The sequence below is a fragment of the Paralichthys olivaceus genome, chromosome 7, assembly GCF_024713975.1.
Source record: "Paralichthys olivaceus isolate ysfri-2021 chromosome 7, ASM2471397v2, whole genome shotgun sequence".
NCBI lineage: Eukaryota > Metazoa > Chordata > Actinopteri > Pleuronectiformes > Paralichthyidae > Paralichthys > Paralichthys olivaceus.
In genome coordinates this window covers 14,876,235-14,899,490 of record NC_091099.1, presented here as the reverse complement: position 1 = coordinate 14,899,490, position 23,256 = coordinate 14,876,235, and the positions used below count along the sequence as shown (strand labels likewise).

The 23,256-nt window shown below is 44.9% G+C and overlaps 1 protein-coding gene across 2 annotated transcripts; it reads right to left on the bottom strand.

The window, feature by feature from the left end:
• Positions 1-3,036: 3,036 nt before the first annotated feature.
• On the bottom strand, positions 3,037-23,218 carry tle3a (TLE family member 3, transcriptional corepressor a). 2 transcript variants are annotated; one of them, XM_069528391.1, is made up of 20 exons: positions 23,069-23,218; positions 22,396-22,496; positions 22,126-22,189; positions 20,742-20,786; positions 16,463-16,525; positions 16,127-16,201; positions 11,826-12,046; position 11,400; positions 9,773-9,895; positions 9,144-9,194; positions 8,891-9,043; positions 8,292-8,424; positions 8,006-8,181; positions 7,843-7,916; positions 7,504-7,753; positions 6,809-7,056; positions 6,535-6,682; positions 4,986-5,136; positions 4,692-4,768; positions 3,037-4,395 (listed from the first exon to the last, which is right to left on the bottom strand). In XM_069528391.1, exons 1-20 carry the CDS (start codon positions 23,090-23,092, stop codon positions 4,288-4,290), a joined length of 2,286 nt encoding a protein of 761 aa, XP_069384492.1. In that variant the 5' UTR covers positions 23,093-23,218; the 3' UTR covers positions 3,037-4,287. The 2 variants fall into 2 exon arrangements, with proteins under 2 accessions (XP_069384492.1, XP_069384493.1); XM_069528392.1 differs by having other exon boundaries at positions 8,006-8,178.
• Between the last annotated feature and the right edge of the window lie 38 nt (positions 23,219-23,256).

Below are 23,256 nucleotides of genomic sequence, written 5' to 3'. Positions count from 1 at the left end.
TTTACCTCAATCCCACCATTTCCTCTGTAATTAGTCATGTTGCTTGTACACCTCCAGCTGTGCCCTAATCAAAGAATGTGTGGAAATATAATTAGTATGTTAGCATAATGCTCACGATAAAGAAGTACTTGTAGTTGTCTTGATCTTAACATCAAAGAGCGTGTTGTTTCCTTCTCGGGGCATTAGTATCATACAAATCTAATTACTCTGGCTATTGAATTACTGGATATTAGTGGATACTTGGAACAAATACAAAGGAATGTCCCAACAGTTCTCTGGCCTTTCATTGGAAAACAACTACAAGAGAAAAAGGGGAAGACATGAGAAAATGGTGGAACAACTTATTGATAATGTTTGGCTCTCTGCTTCTGTGAACACATTGAGGAACTCGGTTTTTTGAATTTCACAGACCTCCAGCTGTGGTGAAACCAACCTGCCCATTGCAGACGGTCCCTTGACCTCAATATCTAAAATAGCATCTCGTCCATTACTGTGGCTGTGTCCTCTGACTAAGCTCTGAGACTACACATGGTGAAGTGCAACATCAAGTTTAACACAGCAGTGGCGGCAAAACAGCTGCAGTGGCGATGGCGGAGGCAGCGGCAATCCAGCCTAATCCAAATGAATCCGGGTCTCCCAGGTTTGTACATCCTGGTTGGAGGGTGATGACTGCTCTGCTCTGTTGGGGTGCTTATCTGCTGTCAGTGGTCGGTGGCTGTACAGGTCTTGTGTTATCAGGGCTCAGCCTGCTCAGGGATTGGAGAAGGCTGTAAAGAAAGTAAACATAGAACCTGTCTTTGCTTATCTATCCCAAGAGGGAGAGAGTGTGTGTGCATGTGTGTGTGAGGGAGACAGAGGTGTACATACACAGAGAGAGAGAGAGACTTGTTTCCATGGCAACCTCCTCCTTTAACCCCCACCCCCACCCCTCCCCTCTAGAGGAGAACCCTGGTGGTCTTTGTGTAATGCGATTCCACTAGAATGCACTGTGGATTAGAGCTGCACTGCCTTCGGGCCCTAGGCAGGGCAACAGTGAAGACATTATTACCCAGATCAAATGCTGTAATCACAAGGCACCGGGGGCTTTCACATCCATTGCAGATAAAACCTAGGACTGGCAATACTCAGGTGATTAGGGGATTATTATTCTGCATTTCAGCACCGTGCCAGTCCCTCGCTTTTGAAAAATAGAGAGAAAAACCCTGATTCTCAGTCTAATGGGCGGGGGGAGGGTGGAAAACAGAATGCCAGCTGAAAGAAGCAGCTAGATTTCTGGTGGACTGTGATCAATGCCTGGCAGCTTAAACTGAAAACAAAAAAAACATTCACACAGTGGTTTTGCATGTACAAGCCCACATATTGGCATTACAGACCCTCTCTGGTTTTCTGCCGATTCTTGGCTCTAACAATTAGGCCAGAAGTAAAGAATTGGACTGTGCTCTTATGTCTAGAACTGCTGTAAAACACTTACGCCACTCTGCTCTGTAGTCCTCCTCTAAATAGAACAGCGCAGCATGGGCTTATGCATGAGAACCTGCTGAAAGCCCTCTATTGAGAGGTAGATCAGTGGAAGGCGAGACAATGACCCCTTAGTGTCCAGCAATAGGCTCTCAGAGGTACAACCTTTCATCTGCAGATATTCTGCTGTTTGATTAAGTGAGGAAGAAAATTCTACTTGAGCAAGGAGCTTAAGCTACAAATGCACACAGGAAGTACACACTTCAGCAATGTGGGAAAAGAAAGACTATAGCCTTTAACAAATGAGCCCGTGAGAGCGGAGCATGGCGGCTGGCTCCATGCTGAAAGCATCCGGCCCTGCTTTTATAATCTAACAACAACATCTCTGAAGAGGCAGCCGTATGAAGGGCTCACAGCTTCACACACACAGAGTCCTAGAAGAGCCTTGCACTGGAGTGGAAGGACTGGGCCATTCACCTCATCCTGCCCAAAAGTACTTAACTACCAAAAGACCTCTCCAGAGAACTCAAGAGCAGTGTTTGCGTCATGTTTCTGAAGTGGTACTGCATAAAATATTGGCCTTATTGTATCACTCGCAGTTGTGTTGTTTGCTTTCTGTGCTAACACCACTCAAAATAAGGTGGTAGATGACGGTGACCACAGTCCATTATGCTACATCGTGACTTCGAGAGCTTTAAAGAGTTGCTCCCACAGATATCAATGTCCAAATGAAACTCTTTAACAGAACCCTCTTTCTCTCATGGCTGGGGTTCTCCTGAGGCAGTTGTCAACTCCTATCTGGATGCATTTAGTCATTTACTGATGGACTTCTATTAACTGTCTGCAGCTGCAGACTAGGAGCAAGGGAGCATATTCACAAGCGGCACACAGGGCAATTAAAACTTTAACAACACCATTTCTTGTTTTTTAGACGAGATACCTAGAACCAAGAAACATTCAGCATGGCAAGACAGGCCGGGTCAACAATAGCAGCTCTAGCCAGGTCATGCTCTCTATCCCACTGCAGGCTACAGCACAACAACAAATATATACCTCCCTCTACATCTGAAATTTACGTGTTTGCTTATTTGGCAAGAGTTATATGAGACGTTCAATAACGGAGGAACATAACAGGGGGAAACAGCAAGACCCACCGCAGTACTACCAGTAATACCAGTTAACACATTTATGTTGCTTGTTTAACTTAAAAAAACAAAGTGTGAAAACAACAGTGTGGTTTCACAGCTGGTAAATTTTCAGACTATTTGTTAGTTAGGCACTAACTAGTTTACACTTTAGATACCAATAAAAAAAATAATAAAATTGAATAAAAGTGTTAATTACTGAGTTGCAAGTCGGTGGATTTTGCTGCATTCAAACAGAGCCTGGCTACTAGTTGTTTTTAGTCTTTATGCCAAGTTAAGCTAATCAGATTCTGAGGGTAGTTTGTTTCTTTTGGTACAGACGAGACATATTTAATCTTCTTTTACTAACTCTTGACAAAAATGCAAACACATATTTACCAAAACGTCACACCCTTATTTTAAAACAAGCGTTTTAGAAATTCAGTCAGGATGATTTTATAGAAAAACAGTTTATTGATTCATCAACAACTGTCAACTGTACAATCCTTAGGGATGACGACACGTGTATGCTACCCAGTCTAATGTGTGTTTATGCAGAGACCAGTCATGTCTATGAGAAGACTGTAGTGGAATATTATGAAATACCGAAGAAAGCAAACAGAGCATACCCAAAAAGTCAAATGGGGTTGTGGCTTTGCCTGCCACCATTATGAGTAACGGTTTAGGTGTTGCACATCAGTCACAGAGAGTCAAACAAGAGAGGCAATAATCAACTCTTACAGACTGATGACTAAACTGCTGTGTGGAAAAATGAAGATTCATACAATAGTTGTGTAACCAGACTGAACTCAAGTCACAGCTGCTTCTCCATGAAATCCACCAGTCCTCCAGTTGATAATTATCCATTTTAATGTTACTGAGAGTAGCCAGTGTTCAGGGATAGGTCTTCATTTCAAAGCTGAATTTCTGCTCATCAGAGCCAAAGGGTAGAAGTAACTGGAAACCCTGATTTTTCTCCATCTTCCAGTCTGAAAAAAAAGGACATTTCCAGAATTCTCCACTGCTAAAAATCCATTGGACAAACGTCTGTGTTGTGTGTTACAGCAAATAGCGAAGAAAAAAAAGCTGTTGTCAGGGAGGAAAAAAAAATCCAAATTAGATTTCCGAAAAGGTCATTCTGGACAACGAACGTGAAAAAAAGCGGAGGAGGGGAAAAACTGAAATAGAATATCCTCTTACAAAGTCCTAATCTAATTTCCATCCCCAGAGGGAACAGAGAATCACGGAGAGAACAAGAAAGAACCATCACAAGCGTAACTGGACACCAAAATATAAATCTATAAAAGGCCTTTTATTACTCCATTATGTACACTTTTCACAGGACCTCCAAGGATAAGCTCCAAATGAAGCACCGCTTCTAGTTGTGTCATGGAACTTTATCTCCACATTAAAAAGGACGAATAAAAAAAGAAATATCCAACAAACAGAAAAACAGCAAGACATTATTTTCTTCTTAGTGCCTTGGGGATCTGCACTCGCTGTACAAGTGAGGAAGGGCAGAGCCGAAGGACACGGCATCCAGGGCCACATGGGCACCGACGTCCATTTCAGTCTGGCACTGCCAAACCTCCTGCCCAACCCCCCCCCGGGGCTGCAGGCAACATCCATGCTGTCTTTGTGAGGGAAGGTAGATGGAGTCTGTTGTTCCTGAGCATGAACATGCTCTGATCCAAAGCAGTCCGCTCTAGTAGATCACTTCATACACAGTGGCCTTCTTGTCACCAGAGCCTGTCACAATGTACTTGTCGTCTGTCGAGATGTCACAGCTCAGGACAGATGAGGATTCCTTGGACTGTTTCGAGAAAAGAAGATAAAGAATCAATTTAGTCTTGGGGGGAGTTAACATGCTCAACTGCATTTGAAGTTAAATGGAGAAGATTAGCTGACTACAGGGCAAGATTAGATTGCAGTGACATCAAGTTCTGGCAGGATGCCACTCAAAACGACTTCTTTGTCAGGTCAATAATTCAGGTTCGGTTTTCACTGATTGGAGAGTCCTGTCAGGCAGCGGTCGCTGTGCCCTTCCTCTCAGAGACAACAGTGCATACTTTTGGCCTGGCTGCAGACAGGGTGTATTGATCTACATACCTGGAATATGCTGGCGCCATAAGGAGTCCTCCAAGCATTCAACAGATTGTCCTTCCCAGTGCTTACAAACCATTTACCTGCAGAACAACAACAGTGCAATCAGAATTCTTTGAACTGAGAGACATGCTGGGAAACAAAACCTGTGAATGAAGAGTTGCCAAGTCTGTAACCTTGAGAACGCAAGAGACATCTGTAAGAAAAGGCTCTGCACTGTTAGCACTAAATAAAAGGTCATTAAAAAGGTCCCTCTGTGGTGAAGTACAGTTGGTTGACATTATCATCATGTGTTCTTACCACAGTAGGCGAACTTGAGAGAGAGGACGCAGCTCTCGTGCAGGTGGAGCTGATATTTGTCAGGCTTTGAGTGGTGGAGCACCTCCACGTTACTGCTCTCCATACCCACAGCGAGCCACTCTCCGGTCGGACAGTAGCCCAAGGAGAAGATCTGGAAATGAGACAAGAAGACATTCCATTTAGAGGCGGGTGCGTCAGGTGCCTGTATATACTAGGCCTGGGACGATAACAAATTTTGCTGGACGATATATTGTCACACGAATTATTGCCGATAAACGATATTATTGTCAACATGATAATATATCATAATAATGACACCCTTTCAAAGACAATAAACTTTTATTTCTCAGTGTTTTTTACCTTTTGCGATGTAGCGAACTTCACTTTCAATGAGCGCACACCATTTTGCGCTGTTCTGTTTATATTTACTTTGTCGACCAAACGCCTGAGTGAGTGTTGACTGTTGGGACGAAGGCTCTGCATCTCGAGCTGCACTTTGTTTCCCCCCCCTTGCTCATTCGGTTTGGAGCCGAAATATTCCCACACCGGGGCTGTGGCATTTGACTTTGCAATCATCTTTTCTCCTTGCGTTGCTCCGCACGACGCTCACTCACTGCACTCTGTATGTGTAGCATGTGTGGCTAATGCTAGCGGCCCCGCCTCCCCCCACAGAGACAAAGAGGCTGGATGACTGACAAGAGGGTTCACTCAGTTCATTCCGCAACAAACGCCCCCAGGTGTTGAGACCGAGCACAGAGTGAACCCTCTTGTCATCCGGCCTGCTTGGAGGCGAGAGACGAGGAAAACAAACATGCATGCACATGGCGATATATCGAGGCCGGCAAAATTATCGAGTTCATTTTAATTTATCGTGCGATTAATTGATTTATTGATTATCGGCCCAGGCCTAGTATATACCTTTAAAATCCGGTCCAACGTTTGCTTGCTTCTCCCTTCAGAGCCCGATGAGACATGTCTGCATCTCATCTAAAATGTCTTCATTTTCAAGACATGTGACTATTGAAATACATCATGATTTAATGAAATACTCGCGGAAAAGGGAAAATGCATTTTGGGAAATGTAGTTGTTTCTTAGCGTTCTTAAAATGCGTTGAAGCGACAGGAGTCATATGGAGGCAGATGACAGCCATGTTTCATAGACATGAACAACGATGAAAATAACAATGAAGAAGATTAGGATTAGACCTGGCCTGCTGAACAAGGCTCAGTCAGTAAAGGACATGTTTGAGGTAGGGGGGGATCTAGGTGAGTTAGCCGGCTTTCTTTTTCTTTTTTAAATGTTCACCAAGTTAAGGGAAAAGCCAAATGTTTAAGCTATCAAATGTTTTTTTTAAATTTCATGTCTCTATCTGCTTCAGAGGCCAAGTAAGAACAGTTTTTGTAAAAATGAAAAATTCTGTCCCTCAGTTTTAGGTGGTTGTTTTCCAACAGTTTTGAGTGCGTTTTATATGGCACCTTGGGTCTTGATAAGTTTATCTGTGGGTGTTATCATCTCCTCCATGTTTCTCCATATTTTTATTTGCTGTACCTGTGATGTGAAATCATGCTGCTGCAGCTGTCGTCCCTCCCTCAGATCCCAGGAGCGAACAGTGTTGTCGAGACCGCCTGTCCACAGCTTTGTGCCATCATGGGATATGTCGATACAGCTAGCACCATCCGTATGACCTTGGAACTGCCTGCAATCAAAGTCAGACAGCATACAAACATTTATTGACACCCTCGTTTAAAATTACTCACACATAGCAGCAATCCAGTTGAGGGCCAAAGCCCACACAGAGTGAATAAGTATTTTATTTTCCCACCTAACGAGAGTCTGGTTGTGCAAGTCCCAAACGGCGATGTTTCCATCACTGCAGCAAGAGAAGCAGACTTTGGCGTCAGGGCTGATGGCCAAGGCGTAGCAGGCCGGGGCTGAGGAGGTGAGCTCAGCCTTGATGCGGGGTGTCTGAGAGGCCAGATCCCAGATGGTCAATGTGCTGGCCTCGCCTCCAACAATCAATGTGCGACCATCAGGCAGTAGCTTACAAGAGCGGATGTAGTTATCCCTGTTCTGTTGCACAGAGGACAAAAACAAATCAATACGTGTTCAGGGCAGTGCAGCTACAGATAGATTTAGGAAGAAATCAGTGGGAAAGAGGATGAAAATCGTTCTGTCATAACAAACCAAACTGAGGGTTTCTCAAAACTGGTCTGAACTGAGTGGACTGGTTTTTAGTTTAATGTATTCACACGTTTATCTGGTTCGGTAAACATTTCATGTCATTTTTGGGGAAATGTTGTGTGATGTTTATCATTTTCCCCTCAGTTCTTGCCAAAACCTTTTTCTATTTAATACAAACTCTGAGTAACAGCATTTGAGTAACAGTACATTCGCTGTCAAACTGTCCTCATGCAAAACAATTGCTTGAGTTTAAAAACGGTTCATCCCCTTTAGATATACAAAATGAAGTAAGTGAAAAGATGTGCAGAGTCAAACGTGAGAGTGCAGCCTCCTCACCAGACAGTCCAGTTGGGACACAGGACTTTTGCTGCCGGGCTGGCTAATGTCCCAGATTTTGACGCAGCCTTTGCCACCAGTGTAGACGTGGCGTGTAGGGTTGCTGATGGTAACAGCGCACACCACCTCGCCGTGGCTCAGTGTGTTGATCTGACGGGCGTGGCGAGGAATACCGGGGCCAATCAGGGCATCAGGTGGGAAGGGCACAGGCTGCATCTGACCATCTGCGCTAACGTGGAAGGAGTAAGCCCTGTAGGAAAAGACAGAGACCTTTTAGTGTCTTACATCTGTACAGGGTTTTAAGATGTCTGAGAATAACACCTTTGGTGAGACACTTACGGTTTCCCCCCAGAAATGGATGTGAGGCTGGCTGGAAGGCCTGGTGCTCTCATGTGGGTGTGAGGATCAAACCCCTAAAATACAACAAGAAAAGATTTTAATGATCAGTTACTGACCTGACATTCTGGCTGATCTCAAATACAGCGGCAGAAAAGGATGTTACCATAGGGGAGCGTCCATAGGCTGCAGCTGCTGCAGCACTCATCTGAGGCGAGATGTGCAGACCAGCATATACACTAGGACTAGTCAGACCTCCATTCATTTCATGATGGCCCATCATGGCAAAGGGGGTAGGGTAAGAGCCTGCGATGGACAGAGGGGTACGCAAAGCTGGTGCTGCTGCAAACAAAGACAGGAAAAGCATATTGGTATGTTAACAACAGTTTATTGGAGGAGGGATGGAAAAAGATAATCTCAGTTGCTATGGGAGAAAAGAGAATGGTGCCAACCGAGAGCCTCCATGCCTGGGGGTTTGCCCAGGATGGGTCTGAGGCCGGGAGTGGAGCTGGTGCCTGGGGTGGGGGCATCGTTGCGAGGGGTGGGAGTGTTGGACTTGAGGCCAGGCGTGGAGGATTTGTCATTCTGCCGAGAGGGAACGAGAGAGCAAGAACATTCATAATCCCAGAACCCAGGCACTGTGCAGACAATTTGAGAGCAAACTGAACTTAATCCAATCTAATTCTGACAACACTCATAGTCCTGTAGAGCCAAAAACTGCTATTTATTCCAAAACCTATTATGGCCACAATGGAGATGGGGCTGTTTTTTATCCCCTTACTACTTTGGCTTTAATCTTTTAGTGAGGCAGAGGGAGAGAAAAAAATCCTGGAATAGTTAAATACATTGAGCTATTAACAGAGAAGACCTGACTGATCCTGATGCGGGACAATATTATCCCTGACGTTTAGTCATGCACTTAAAGCACTGACAGTCATTCCTAATCCACTGCAGAAAACGTCCTAGATTTATTTGCACATATCCCTTTGCTCGCTCTGCAATTTAAGCCTCTTTCTGTCCCAGTTTGTTAGTAACTCTCTTCATGTCTTACATGACTGAGCTCCTTGGCCTTAGACGACGGGGTGCTTCCAGACGATGCCACTGATGCAGGGCTGTTGGGTGTGTCCTTCTTTGGAGGGCGGGGCTTGTCAATGCCATTTTCAGGTGGAGAGTGCACCGGGCTTGCCCGCGGAGTGGTGGGGTCCTAGAGGAACACAGCGGGAAAAAAAATCACATTTATGCAAGTGTCTCATCTCACTCCACAACCACATGTGTCATTTACAATGTCATGCTGCACTGCTTACCTCATTAGACACATCTACCACCAGGTCATCACTTTTCTCTCCGTCACTGTCCTGTTAAGTTAATTGGAAAATTAGTCACCTCAATAAATCTTTCTTAATGAAATCAATTAAATATGTCTGACTACGGGAAGGCTTGAGGAATACTTCAGCCGTATTGAGAACTGCACTGTGGAGAGCGTCCCACAATTTGGTCCAGACCTTTTCTGAAATTTGCCTTTCACAAATGAACAATGCAGCAGGAGATTCTCAGAAGTGTTCACAACAACACAGAAATCTCCAGATGTTAAACTAAGGGGTGGTGCAGTAGGCAGGAGGCAGGATGTCATGTATTTGTTCAGTTTTTTCAGTTTTGCATCTTTAGCATGTTAGATATGTCATCAACACGCCTATTCACTCGCGGTGAAACATCTGGAGAATCTCCTGCTGTTGGCTCACATTGGCTTGGACATTGGCTTGAAGTTTATACTACGGGCTGGCAGTAGAAACTCAAGAGAAAGTCCAGTGACTCTCCCACAGCCAATTGTGCTTTCATATAGAGCCCCTCCGGAGATTATCCAGGGTTCAGTGCATGTCTGAAAGCAGCTTAAGTGTATTTCTATAAACGTAGATTAATTCCTTCAGTGTCTTACATATCTGCTCATGCTGTCCTTCTCGTCCACTTTGCGTTTCTTCGAGTCCAAACTGTAGTCAGAGGAGCTGCGGTGCTTCTCGCTGGCTGTGCGTAAGCTTTCTGATGGGGATATTGAGTTATTCTGCAAAGGGAAAACCAAACACTTTATTACCATTTTGTCTTCCATCGTAAAAAGAAAGTAGTGAGTCATTCAGCCATTACAAATCCACACAGAACACACTATGCCAATGCAAACACTAAAAACATGCCTCATTCACAAAACTAAGGATGCCGCAGACTCTTAAAATGCAGCTGCAGGCCTGTTCCTCACAGTACCCTGACACCAGCCAAGCCCAATCTCACACACAAGCCTGTCCCTGGCCATGCAACAGAATGGGCCGTTATCTGAAGTGAAAGGGGAGGGGGCTTGTTTTCTGAGCTGGGCTCCCTCCTCCTCATAACTGGACAACAAACAGCCTCACAGGGACATGAGCAGTGTGTTGTGGCTGAACAGAGGGCCTTTTCTCTGGAGTCAGTCAGGCTAAGCGTGAGAGAGAGAGGGGAGGAGAGACAGAGAAATAGAAGGGGTGACTGTATGTTGTGGGCATTGGGCATCAATTGCTGCAGCGTGCTTAGGAACCATGTCAGCTCAGGCTTTGAGCTCCGATAAAGAAAGGGAATCTATATCCTGCCAGTGGGCACGGCAGCGTGGGACTGACTGCCGCTTCTTCATGGAGCCTGCCTGCCCACACAAGCTGGGACAGCTCACTCCTGTCGCCAGCAAAATTGGAGGAACTAGGCAGGTGTCCAGCAGCTTTCACAGGAGTTTGCCATTTGCCTGCAACCTGCCAAGTCCTCTTGATTCTCCCTGTCCCCTTCCTCTGAGGACCAAAGCAACGACACGGACTATGTCAGCAGCAGCCCAGAGACGTGAACAATGGCCGATGGACTAGCAGTCTGGGCAAAGGGCCACTGTCTGCATAATGGCTGACTTTTAAAGAGATGCTTAGCGTGACTCATTAACCAAAGTCACCACTCTGCTATCAGATGACCTGGGACAAGAGCGCAGAAACAAAACAGGCCTGCTAATCGCCCCAGGAGTTCCATTTCTTCAGACATGACTGCACCCATTCAGCCAGGCTGGCCTACAGAAACACAATCTCACCAGCCCATCACAAGCCATCAGAGATCGCAGCCATTCAAATCAAATGCTTTAGCAGCTCCAGCCAGACAGGGTGGAGAGGAAAACAAAAACAATCCTCCATTTTTTGTTCATAAATATTCATCACATGCCAGAGATCAGAAAAAGCGAGTTGGTAAACAATACAGACAGTAGAAGGGATAGAATAAATCCTTTAAGAAGGGGAAGTCCAAGTCTTTCTGCAAATGTGATGAAATTACAAGACTTCTAATCTCTCAAGCATGATACCAGTTATTTCCATTCTGGATGAAACACACAGGACTTACATTTCAAACAAATAATTTTACTGACAGCAGATTACAACAAGGCACATTATTCACAGTAATATGCAAAGCAAGAATTTTACTTAAATTAAATGTAAATTAATTTATTTTACGAATACATATAAAAAAAACAAACAACAAGCCCTGCAAATAAAAATATAAATACAATTGTGGGTTTGGACACTCACCGCGTTCTCTGTATCGCAGACATGAAAATGGCGGCCGAGGTGATGATGAAACCAAGTGGAGCAAAGAGAAACACACATCAGTTAGCGTATCATAACAGATGCTTCTGGTTGAACGTGTGAGAATCATCTGCAGGGCACATGGCCCCTCTTATCACCGTGTGTTCGGCTGTTGAATAGCTTATACAGTCATGGGCTGGGAATGTACCAGCTCATTACCCAGACAGAATGTGAACAGACAGGATGTGCTGCACACCTAAGGGGCCTAGGATTCGGCTCTATAGAGTGAGAAGCATGCCGCACCAAATTGGTTTTTCCCTGTTTAACATCTATGTGACAATGTTGAAATTAATACAAATTTTAATTCTTCTAAACAAACTGGTTTTAGCAGCGAATGCCTAATTGGACAGCCATATGCCACACGTGTTCAACTCCTCACCTCTGTGCTCCAGATCGTGATGGTTTTTCTCATCCTTCACGGGGAGGTGGGCTTGGCTGCCCAGTGCGCCAAGTGCCAGCAGGCCTGATCCAGCGCCCGTCACAGGCGGGAGGCCGGGCGGCTGCAGGCCTGAGGGGTGAGGTGGCAGCTGGACCGGAGGCCCGTGAGCCGCATGGGAGAGGTGCTGTGCCTGGAGCTGCTGCTGCTGTAAGTAGACAGGGGAAACAGACAGACAGAAACCGAGTGGGTCGGAGGGAAAAGGCAAGGCGAAACCACACACTAAACATGAGGCTGATCACTTGAACCCCATATGATATTAGCACATTCACACATCTATTACTGTCAGGATCTGACAGCAATCCCCCTCAGAGCTATTTCCATACCAGGCCAGGGTAGCATAAGCCCCAGATCTGTGCTGAGGAGAGTAGAAGTTATGACTCACAATCGTCTGCTCAACACGTCTGAACGCATGATGCACAGGGCAGGAGGCGCTCAGTCACACAGGGTTAGCAGTGCACGATGAGTCAAAAACAAAATGATGGGAATATTTTTCATTCTACATTTATGACCAAGAGCAAAAATCTGATTCAACCACCGCTTCACGCAGAGGGAATATTTCACTTTGGGCAAACTAGCGCATTTCATACTGCAGCACCACAGCACTCCTCACTCCTGTGCCACCAGTGAGTTGAGCAATCCTCTTAAGGAACATGAAGCTGTGTGGGAATCTGTCAGCCTGTGGGCTAAACAACTACCTGTTTTTTTAGCGCTTTAAAAACCACAGCCGACATCTATTCACTCCTCTCATATTCACATTCTTGGATTAAAAGAACATGAATCATTTGCACACCCAAACTTAAAGACACAGAGAACAGTAAGTGCTAGAAGCTGGCACGCCTTCGCTCTCACTCTGCGTATTCAAGTGTGAGTGTAAGTGTGTGTGTGTGTGTGTGTGTGTGTGTGTGTGTGTGTGTGTGTGTGTGTGTGTGAGTGCGTGCGTGTACATCTGGAAGGCTGCTCTGGGAGCCTGGACCAGGGGTCCCATGCTGGCACTCACTCAACCCTCCAATATTCACCATCAATATTTGAAAGGCACAGGGAAATGGATGGGAGTTAAAAGGCACTCAGCATGGAAGTAAGCAGTTTAAAGCAAGGTTAAATAATACTTAGCTGAGACACCAATAAAAACATCAGCAATTTATTACTCCTCTACAAGCCCGCTGAATAATTCAGCTGCTGTTACAGCATGTACCTCCCGTCTTTTACAAGACGCACTTCCATCACTGACCATTTATGGCCATTTGAGGAATATTAGGCAATTTTGGTCATAGTAAATCACAGTGGTGCAACAATGGGGTGAATGTGTCCAACGCATAGTGAAAAATACATCAACTCAGTAGCAATTTGTTTTTAAATTTACTTTATAAGACAGATAATCAATCAATGGTCTATTAAAAAAAATCATGAATGGAGGGCTTTTTTTAATTGCATCTTGCTTTCTGCATTATGTGCCCTGGGGGAGGAGAGGACAAGATTGGAAGATAGTAAGGTTTTTAACTTGCAACCTTGTCCTTTGCTCCATAGGACAGATGTCAATCCAATTACAAAATATACCCAGGGCAGAGAGAGTGAGTGAGACAGGAGAGCGAGCGAGAAAGTGAGTGTGTTATAATATTGTGTCCATGAGGGAAATTAAGGAGCCAGTTCATTGGCAGGGGAGAGCCATCCTTGCTCATTGTGTTTAATGAGGCACTGATGGGTAATATGCATGGTTGATCAGCAAGAGCCCTCATTAGAGGCCCATAAATGAAGACAATAATAAATAAAGAAAGGAGTCTGGCCTATTTCCACTAATTTAATATTTCAAGATAAAGACCTACTCTTTGCCCCTTTTCTCCCAGACTTAGTGTAGCTACAGGAAAAAATAAGACCCACACACAAAGGCAGAAATGAGCAGATGTATTAAAGTGGTCTCAAGTGTACTACCTAAACTATTGTGAAATGCATAGTACTTGGGTAGGAGAAATGCCATGCAACAAGCACAAGCACTTCAAGCCCAGATGTGTCCATTAACAATAGTTTGCTGAAAAGGAGGACAGACAACGGTCAGGGCAATAGCTGACCTGGATGTTTTCTTTTCAATGTTGTTCACTGAAATTGGGGGTTGGGGGAAGAAAAATCTTTTTACACGTTGTTCGGCAGCCATTTAAAACAAAGCCATAGTGTGGGTTTATCCAGGTGGCCACTTGCAGGGATAACAGTGGGCTTATCTGGATATTTTCATGTGTTTTCTAGTCAAACAGGAAGCACCACCAGTCAGGTTCATCTCAACACGAGCAGCTGCCCTAGTTACATCCTATTAATGGCCCTCAGCCCCATCAATAAGGCATGCATCTGGATGCTGTCTGTCTGCCTGGCACGCTCTTTCACCCCACCTTGCTTTACAATATGCATGAGGATTTTGGCATGCCTACAGAGCTCCTCAATGAATAACGAATGGAAGGGTATTCGTAAAACATACAGTAGCTACATTTCCACCTCCTCTGACACGAGCAAGCAGCGTGACTTGGGAGGAGGCCGAAGTGTTTCATAAATCAGGGTGAGGTGCCAAACACTGCCACATACTGGGATCAGGAATTGGCGAGTCAGCCTTCTGTGCTGTCAAATAGTTTATAAAATGTAGATGCTAATTTTTCAATTATAGATGAAGACCAACAAAGAGTCATGGTGAAAAGATCACAGCCACAGATTAAAGAGTACAGCCAATAATACTAATGTTACATTGTTCCCAATGTGAGAGCACACATACACAGGAAGGAGCCACAAATCAAATTTGCTTTTCTTAGGGAACAACTGCTCCTTGCAGCTGCTCTGCTTTGGTGAGAGTGTAATAAAGCATCTGTTTCAGTCCAGCTGATAAAAACAAACAGCTCCCCACCACCTATTGAATGTGCCTGGAGTCATCAAGTCAGCCTTCTGGGCAGGCCTCTTACGCATGCTAAAGACTCTGCAACATTCAACTGTAGTAATAAGATCAGTGATGGCTGGAGCTTTGTATTGAAAGGGAGACCAATCACTTCTCTTTCAGAAGGGCAGGGCGATCACCGCTGATCAGTGACGAGCAGGTGGTATTTTGAAAGCGTGATGAACACCATACAGCTCGGTGCTGCAGTGTGCAGAGAAAACAGCTTAGCGGCAGAGTTGAGACTGCTGACTGCTGTCTGTATCTCAGCGAGCTCAGAGCAGCACAGGCTGCGTTCTGCTCACGCTCAGCCTTCCAATTCCCACAGCTATCCAGGTCAGCAGTGAGGGATGAGGCTCCTCGTTAAAACCTTAGCCAATTAAAGCAATACGTGCTGCGAGGAGGATCTCAAGAGCTCTCCGGCTCGCATTTATAAACACACAACGAGGCAGTGAAGATGCCTGCGAGACCAGAGCTGGAACAACAAACCGGCTCTTGAGGGCTACACTTGTTGTGTATATAGTATAAATGTATTGGTGAATATGGCATGAAACAAAAAAATTTACACATTTGATTCAAGAAGAGGCAAATCTGCACAATAAAGCTGCTTTCAGACATGAACTGTGGAGGATGTTTCGCCACAATCGAGTCTGAACTTTCTCTGGAGTTTGCCTTTCACATATGCATCAGGAGATTCTCCAGTCAGACGCATTAATAACAACAAATTAGTCTCTGGGGTGTTCCGGCGAGAGATGGCACACCATGCAGAGGCAGAATATAACATATAAATACCGCTGTGGAGATCACAAGTTTTTGTTTACAGAGTACTGAAATTTCTCGAATCTTGTTGTCCTTTCAAGTTGAGGTCTTCATCTGCGTCTTTACATGTATGGTACCTCTTTTTTATTCTGAGAAATTCTTATTCTTTTAGTTTTTTTTAGGTTCCTCCTCAGAATAATCTCCTCCTGTGCTTTCACAGGGGCTCATGAGTTTTTACCCGGGAGCTGGCAGGATAAACTCCAGAGAATGTCCGCAGCAACTGAACCCGACATTTGTGTTCTCATATTCATCTCTCATGGACATTTTCAGGAGATTATCCGCAGTTCAGTGCATGTCTGAAAGCAGCTTAACTTTAGCAGGTGAAGTATCACATTAAATCAACATAATATTTGCTGAATGAAGAAGGCATGTACAGTATGTTGAAAAATACAATTAACAGCTAGTGATTATCTTATGTGCAGGTTTGCCCCTAACCAAGGTCAAATAAAGGAATAAAAAAGGGGGTATACACACGGTGAGAGGCAGATTGGGAAGTCCACGTACCCCGATGATAGCATTCAGCTCAGTCATAGTCACCTGCTTTGCCCGCTCCACTGCCTGAGCAACCTGCTGTTGGTGCTGTGGGGAGACATTTACAAAAGATTAGTGCACATCTATCACACGCCCACTTATTCCACCTCACTTATGTGTTACTTTCACACTTAATTTTCACAGCACTGCTGCCATTTAAAAAGCAACAGCAAATGCCAAACACATTACTCCCAAACTGCTTGGCCCGAAACTGATTTGAAGTAGTATCTTTAGAATGCATGCTACAACGGATAACTTTATTTTAGCATTAAACTGTGACATTGTTTGGGAGCCACATTGAAAACTCACCTCTTGAGACAGGAAAGGCATAATTTGAGCTAAAATTGCGTTGAGCCGTTTGGCAATCTCCGTCTGCAGAAAACAAAAGGGGAGCAAAAATTAAAGTATGAAACAGCCAGTGACTTCATATAACCCCGCCTCTAATGTTTACACCGATTAAGTCAATTGCTGCGGCAATCAGAACTGCTTGACTCGACATCCTCTAAACAGCGTGATATTGACATTTGAAATATTTAAAACATTAGGAGAGCCCAGGGGGATGGAGCACAGCTGTGCTGAGAGTGCACTCCATGCTAAACGGATATGAGCAGGCAAAGTGCTGCTGAGTTGAGAGGATCCTCTCCCGCTCTGCCCTTCTTCCCCTCAATCTGCAACTGTGATGTCCTGCAGTTAACCTCTGAGTTAAACCACACAACCACACCCCAGGAAGTGAGGCCCACTAACCAGATGGCGCTGTTTACTTACATGTGATGGTGAAGGCAGTTTACATTAAAGGGTTATAACTGCAAATTGAGCAAAGATTAGAAACCATAATGACCTCCAGGGTAACACACCTCAACTCTTTGATCAATACCATTAGAAGAGAGCCAACCAGCCTGGAAATGTAAGGAGCGCAGGGATGGAGCTCTGTCTTCTCAACACTGAAAGCCAGGCCATTTCTCACTGCAATCAGCTGCCCAGCGCACCACCCTCCCAACCTCCCATCCAGCCCCTCAACCCTCTCTCCATTCTTCTGCTTGTCTACCAACTGCCATGGCAACGGCTGCAGCCCTATCTTGCTGGGATCATTATGCAAATGGCACCTCTGCTTGACCGTAACAGGCTTTAAAATCATATTACGTGCTTGGAGGCAGGTCATTAAATTGAATTTTCAGCCTGTCGATCACATGAAAGTAGCAAATGAATGGTGAAAATATAAGAGCAGTGGGAGGAGGTGTGATCCGACCCCCCTTCCCCTATAAAAACACCACACAGCCAGCTTGCTCTGCTTCCTCCCTTCTTCCTCTAGTTGGGAGACGAGACTCTCAGGTTCAAGCTCAGCACTGGGAGCAGAAAAATAACAGTGCCAAAGCTACATCATCTATGGAATTTATGAGCTGCAGTTCAACCCAGGGCCACTGCGGAACACAAACACATCACAGGGATTTTCTCCGATTTTTCATTTGGAGCTGCACACACAATGTACTTTGCAGACTGCCAGCTTATTTATTACACATGGCAGAAATGCCAGGCAGTTTTGGCAGCCAGACATATTACCTCTGAGCCGAGCCAGAGAGATTGGAGAGTAATGTCCAACAGAACGAGACCTGCTGACCCAAGCTGCAACACAGATAGCCACTTAGCCGGGCAAGCCAGCAGGACAAACAACCAGCTAAAGATGAAATATCAGATGAAACAACGTAAAGCCTGGGATCAGAGGTAATAATGTGAAACAAACATGTGGTAGCATGTGTTATGGAAAGTACAACAGTGCATGAGATAACGCTGATTACAAATTGATTAATGTCTGCAGACAAGAAGGACAATGAACCCGAGTCTCCTTTGACACACAATAAATGTGACCTACAACCGATGAAGCAATGGAAGGGTTAGATGACGGTTTTATGGGCATTAGTATTAATGCAATGTAGTAAGTGCTCTTCAACAGCTCGAGAAGGCCCTCAGAAATAGTTGAAAAGCTACCGATGTATAATCCATGTTTGTTGAGATAAGCCATGTCAATAGCAGTCGAACATTTGACAGGATTTGTGAAAAGGCCTTGAGCGAAAAGTCCATTGCTTTGTAGCTTAGTGTCATGGTGACAGCTGGCTGGGAGAGGTCAGGAGGTGGCTGATCCACTGTGCCCTAAACAACTGGCAGCCTCTGCAGTCTCACAACATGTAAATACATGGAAAAGGCATCAACTCAGCTCACCACCTCTGTCAGAATAGATATAGTGCAGTGCTGTGAGGATTTTTTTTGTTCCACTGGCAGATAAAATGGGGCTGCTGCCACTTTAAGCAGATGACAGCTTGGCCCTTGAGAGGCCAGCTTTGCGCTGCTGCTACACAATTACAGGTACTCGGACCTGTGTAGCACCACTTTAAGAGCACTCTCAGGCTGGCTTGTCAATGCCGTGCAGAAAGGTATTCGCCTGTTGCTATCAGCGGTGGCGAAATGGAGTGGAGACTCTGATGAGTATTAAATACAGAGGGAAAACAACTGGTGGCTCTGGTCACATGATCCATTTATAAACGATACTTGACGAGTCAGATTTAGAGGGCCTCCAATTTGTCCAAGATGACGGCATCGCCTGTTTCCTGATTTTAAAATTAGGATGAAAATTAAGACAAGTACTAAGTGACGCTTGTTTCCACTTAAGTGAAATGTGGAAAAAGCCTCACAGTCGTTCATGTAAAGCAATTCCCAAATTCTTTTCTGTTTGGCATTTGAAGTTATCAGTATTGATCTCAGGGAAACCAATAGCCTGCCTGAAAGGCTGCACGAGTCACTGCAATGATTAAACCCGTCAGCTGTCATAGGATGGCTTCAATCAAAAACAATAAGCCAACAAAAACAGCAAACATACGCTAAACATCATGCTAAATCTTAAATAACTAAATATAAATACTCAATTCCAGGGCACTTCCACATGACAGCAGTGGTTGATATAACAAAATACATTTACTTTGTTACTGTACTTCAGTACTTTTTTCATGTATCTGTACTTTATTTTCAGGTTCTTTTCACTTTTACTTCCCTACATAAAGTAAAATGTTGACTATTTCCTCCACCACTGCATGACGGGGATATAAGCTTGATGGGGAGGAGAGCCAGTTTCTATAACCACTTCTCACTGCATGTCTCTTTTGTATGCTCCGAGCTGGCAGTCCGCTGGCTGACCATGTTAGCTGTGACCCTGGGGTATGGCAGATAAGTTTGCTACTTAGCAAAAGCTTCCCAGAGCCACGGCTCTCATGTCTGTGTTACAACTACAGGTAACAGCCAAATCTGACGGAGCCCCACCAACACCCAGGCCCATAAACTCTGTGCAGCTCGTGGAAACAAGCACCAGATGATGGTGATTACTGGCTGACATCACGCGGCAGAAATTAGCCTTTTGCATCCACATACTGTCACGCCTGAGAGACACGGATCAGATAACACTGCCACATCAGTCCATCTGAGCTGCGACGGTGTGTGCATTCTGAAATCTGAATTATGTCCCTGCACAGTAATGAAAAAGGCACAGTAAGAGGAATGGATTTCCTCACTATGGAATAAATAACCTGGCAGGAAAATAATATGCCTGTGTGCATCCAATAATCTATCCTCACCCTGCATGTTAACCACTCCCCCATCTTCTCCTCCTCCCCTGCCCGAGCCTTAAGCTGGGGGAGCTGCACTGACGGGCCCACACTGTTTGCTCACAAACACTCCGTTCAGCAGGTTAGGGCCCCACTGATGAATTATTCAAGCGTTTCCATCAGCTCTGTTGAGGTTCCTGATAAAAGTCAGGCGCTAAAATGGATCAGTCGATTAACCTGTTTACACAGAGCTGGGCTGTCGCCCCTCCCCCAGCTCTATTCTTCAACTTGTCTCCAGCTCCCATCCCCCTCCCCTTCCCCTCTGGTTGGCGATAAGTGCCTGACAGAAGCTATCACAGCAGCCAGAGCCCTGACAGACATGTGGCAGTGTGACACAGGGCCTAGACACTGATGGATCACCCTCCCGCACCAATCCACCATGCCCCGAATTCTGTCCTCAGCCAAGCTGGGCTGTCACAAGACAGGGGACCGCCTCGCTGGTTTAAGAGCAGCGTGCATGGGAATCTCAGGATTACACATTCATACGATCTTTATCTCTTCAAGCATCGGTGTGATTGATCTGTGGAGCAATCCCAGATAGGATCTTTTGATGGAGATAAGAGCATAATAAGGGACAAAAGGACTTTTGCCCTGCTCTTGTAATTACTGTTCATTTTAAAAACAGGAGACCTATCAGCAATCCTCTCCTTTTAATCATGAAGTCAAAGGCCAAGCCTGCCAAAGTCTACCTTTAATCTTATCAAAAGGCTGAGACAAATCCTGTCTTTACACCACTCGCAAACTTCAAAAAGGTCTCAGGAATTATACAAGTGGTGATTCTGCCTTGTTTGTTTGCAGCAGCTCCACCTGTTCACAGCCTATTACCAATACTCTGCTCAAATCAGTTCACAGCCAGTAAGCAGCTCCTCCTGGGTCTCGCATCCCCTGACGCAGTGGAAAACCAACGAGCTGAAAAATATGAGGAGCATGATGGTACCTACCTGTTTGTGCATCTCTATGTTGAGCCCGTAGGACATCTCATAATACTGGAATGAAAACAAAGATGTCATTGTGATTAACAGAGTTGACATTTACAAACAGGTTGTTCAAATGTTTTCTTTCTAAAAACAAAAATATTCACATAAAAGTGGCTTTTGTTTTCTTTTTTAAACCCAAGATTTCAAAATAAACAAATCAATATTTTTATTGATCGCTACACTGATTACATCACCCCATGGTTTTAATATAATCCATCTCCTGTGAGCAGATGTGATAAACTACAATCAGACAAAACAGGAGTTCTTTGAGCAGCTGACAGCAAATATCCAATAAATGGATATTTTCTCTTTTTTTGTTTATTGGGTGGGCACAGAGAAGAAGGGCCCTGATTTATTGATCACCATCTTAAGCTCTCAGATCTCCAGGATGTCTGTTTACTTAGCGTAACACGATTGCTCAACACTTGATATTTCAGGCCAGGTCAGTCTGTCTGGCTGAAATGTAATCCGTGGAGCCCACAAGTGGCAGCCAGGGCAGAAATGGCTTTCCAGTCAGCGTCTATTTGATGAGGCCAATGCATTATTCAGTCCATTAGCTTCTTCGAAAATTACTCTCAAACAAGAGAGCCATTCTGTCTGAGATCAGAGCCCCACAGCCGTGGCGTAACCTGACACCTGGTGCTGGCTGTGGGATACTTTCCTACATGTTTACCTAACCTCTTCTCTGTCAGGCTGACATGTTGTTTTCCTGTGAAAAGAATGTTTAACTTAAGCCTGCGTCTATTGGTTTAAGTCATCCCTGGTGTGTTTACCTGGGACAACAGAGTGCGCTGCCACTGAACAACCTCCTGCGTCACGTCTGAACAGAATTCCTGCATCATAGGCACACCTATGTTTTTCTAAACTGGTAATAAATTAAAAGGGATACTAATTAAGGTTTCCACAATATCTGACTTAGACTTCTAGCAAAATAACCTGCAGCGTTTTCCTGTGTCCTCCATTTTGTTTGCTGTGGTGCATTTTCCCACACACTGCTCTGGCCCTCCACCATCAGCTCACACCTAATTTATGGCCGTGCATATGTCTGAGCGTGTCTCCTAGGAGAATAATCAGATCAGCACACACAGAGGGCAACGCTGCAGTCGACCCTTGGAGATCAGGGGCACGCTATAATGGAGCCGCAGCCCACAGCCGCCTGCCTGTCAGGAAGAGATCCCCCGTAACAACCACCTACATCAAACCCCCCTCCCCCCTGGGGGCCTTCACAGGTCTGTACCTGACACTCAGCCCGCCCTAACCACACAGGTGATCACAATAGTCTGTCTCACTCCACCCCGACTAGATCTTCAACAAGCCATAATTGCTCCCTATTGTAACATAATCTTACCATGACATAGTGGCGTTGCATCTCCGTCTTCTCATTGGCCAGTTTGTCATACTCCACCTTGAGACTAAAATAGAAGACAAGGTGTCAATTTCAGGCTTCTCTATCACTTCAATAACACACACACTTAACCACTTGACAGCAGTGTATGGAAGGGAAAAAATGTCATTTTTCTCGTTCCTGCAGACGTCAGAAAAACAAATGTCGTCCTTTAATATTCAACAGTCAGTGTCGACTCTGTCTTTCTCTGGTGATGTTCTCTGTAATCATTACCTGTGATATTGGGCTTGCAGGAACTGAAATTCATCTTTAATCCTGTCACAAGACTCTGCTACGGTGAATTTGAAGCCAGGCTGACCGGGCTGATGTGGAGGCTGTAAGAAGGATGTTAAAAGACAAAAAAAAAGAAGGATAAATCACATCGATGAGTCCAGTACTAGTAGGAGGACGTATTCATCATCTCAGCTCTCACATTAGATGCACTTTCAAGATCACATCTCCTCTGCAGTTAAGCAAGACACTCTGAGCAGGTGGGTCTGCCTCACACCTCCACGAGCTAATAGCATGACACAGAAAGGCTTTCACTGGAGAAGAATAATGTGAAACCCACTTTCAACAAAAATGTATTGCAACCCACCACCTGTCTCCATATATTCAGCAGTCATATGTTAGTGCACGGCTGAGTAAACATCTCCAGGCGTGCAAAACCATCTGCATCCATTTACCACTAAGTGCGTGTTCTGATGTAGCATAAACGCATCATAATATGACCATATAGAAATCTGATGAGCTGCATTATGAGGGTGGAGAAATATGCTTGCATGGAGGGGGGGGGGGGGGGGGGGGTGCAGATCCAGCACAGCCAGGAGCCATGTCAACAACATCATGCGTTGTCACATCAACATGTAAAAGCTCATATAGTGAAGTATACAGAGGAAGAGCTTACCGGATGTCGGCCTTGTGGATACATCTTGTGGGGGGGAAATAAAAACCCTCTCCTTTGTTTATGTCTCCAGTGTGCAGGTCGTTTTGGGGAAAGATGGGTTTTCAGATGTGCTCAGAGAGAGGGGGTGGTGGGGGGCAGGGGAGGTCGAGAAAATCCTGTGTTGGAAAAAATGACGCGGTTTAATAATA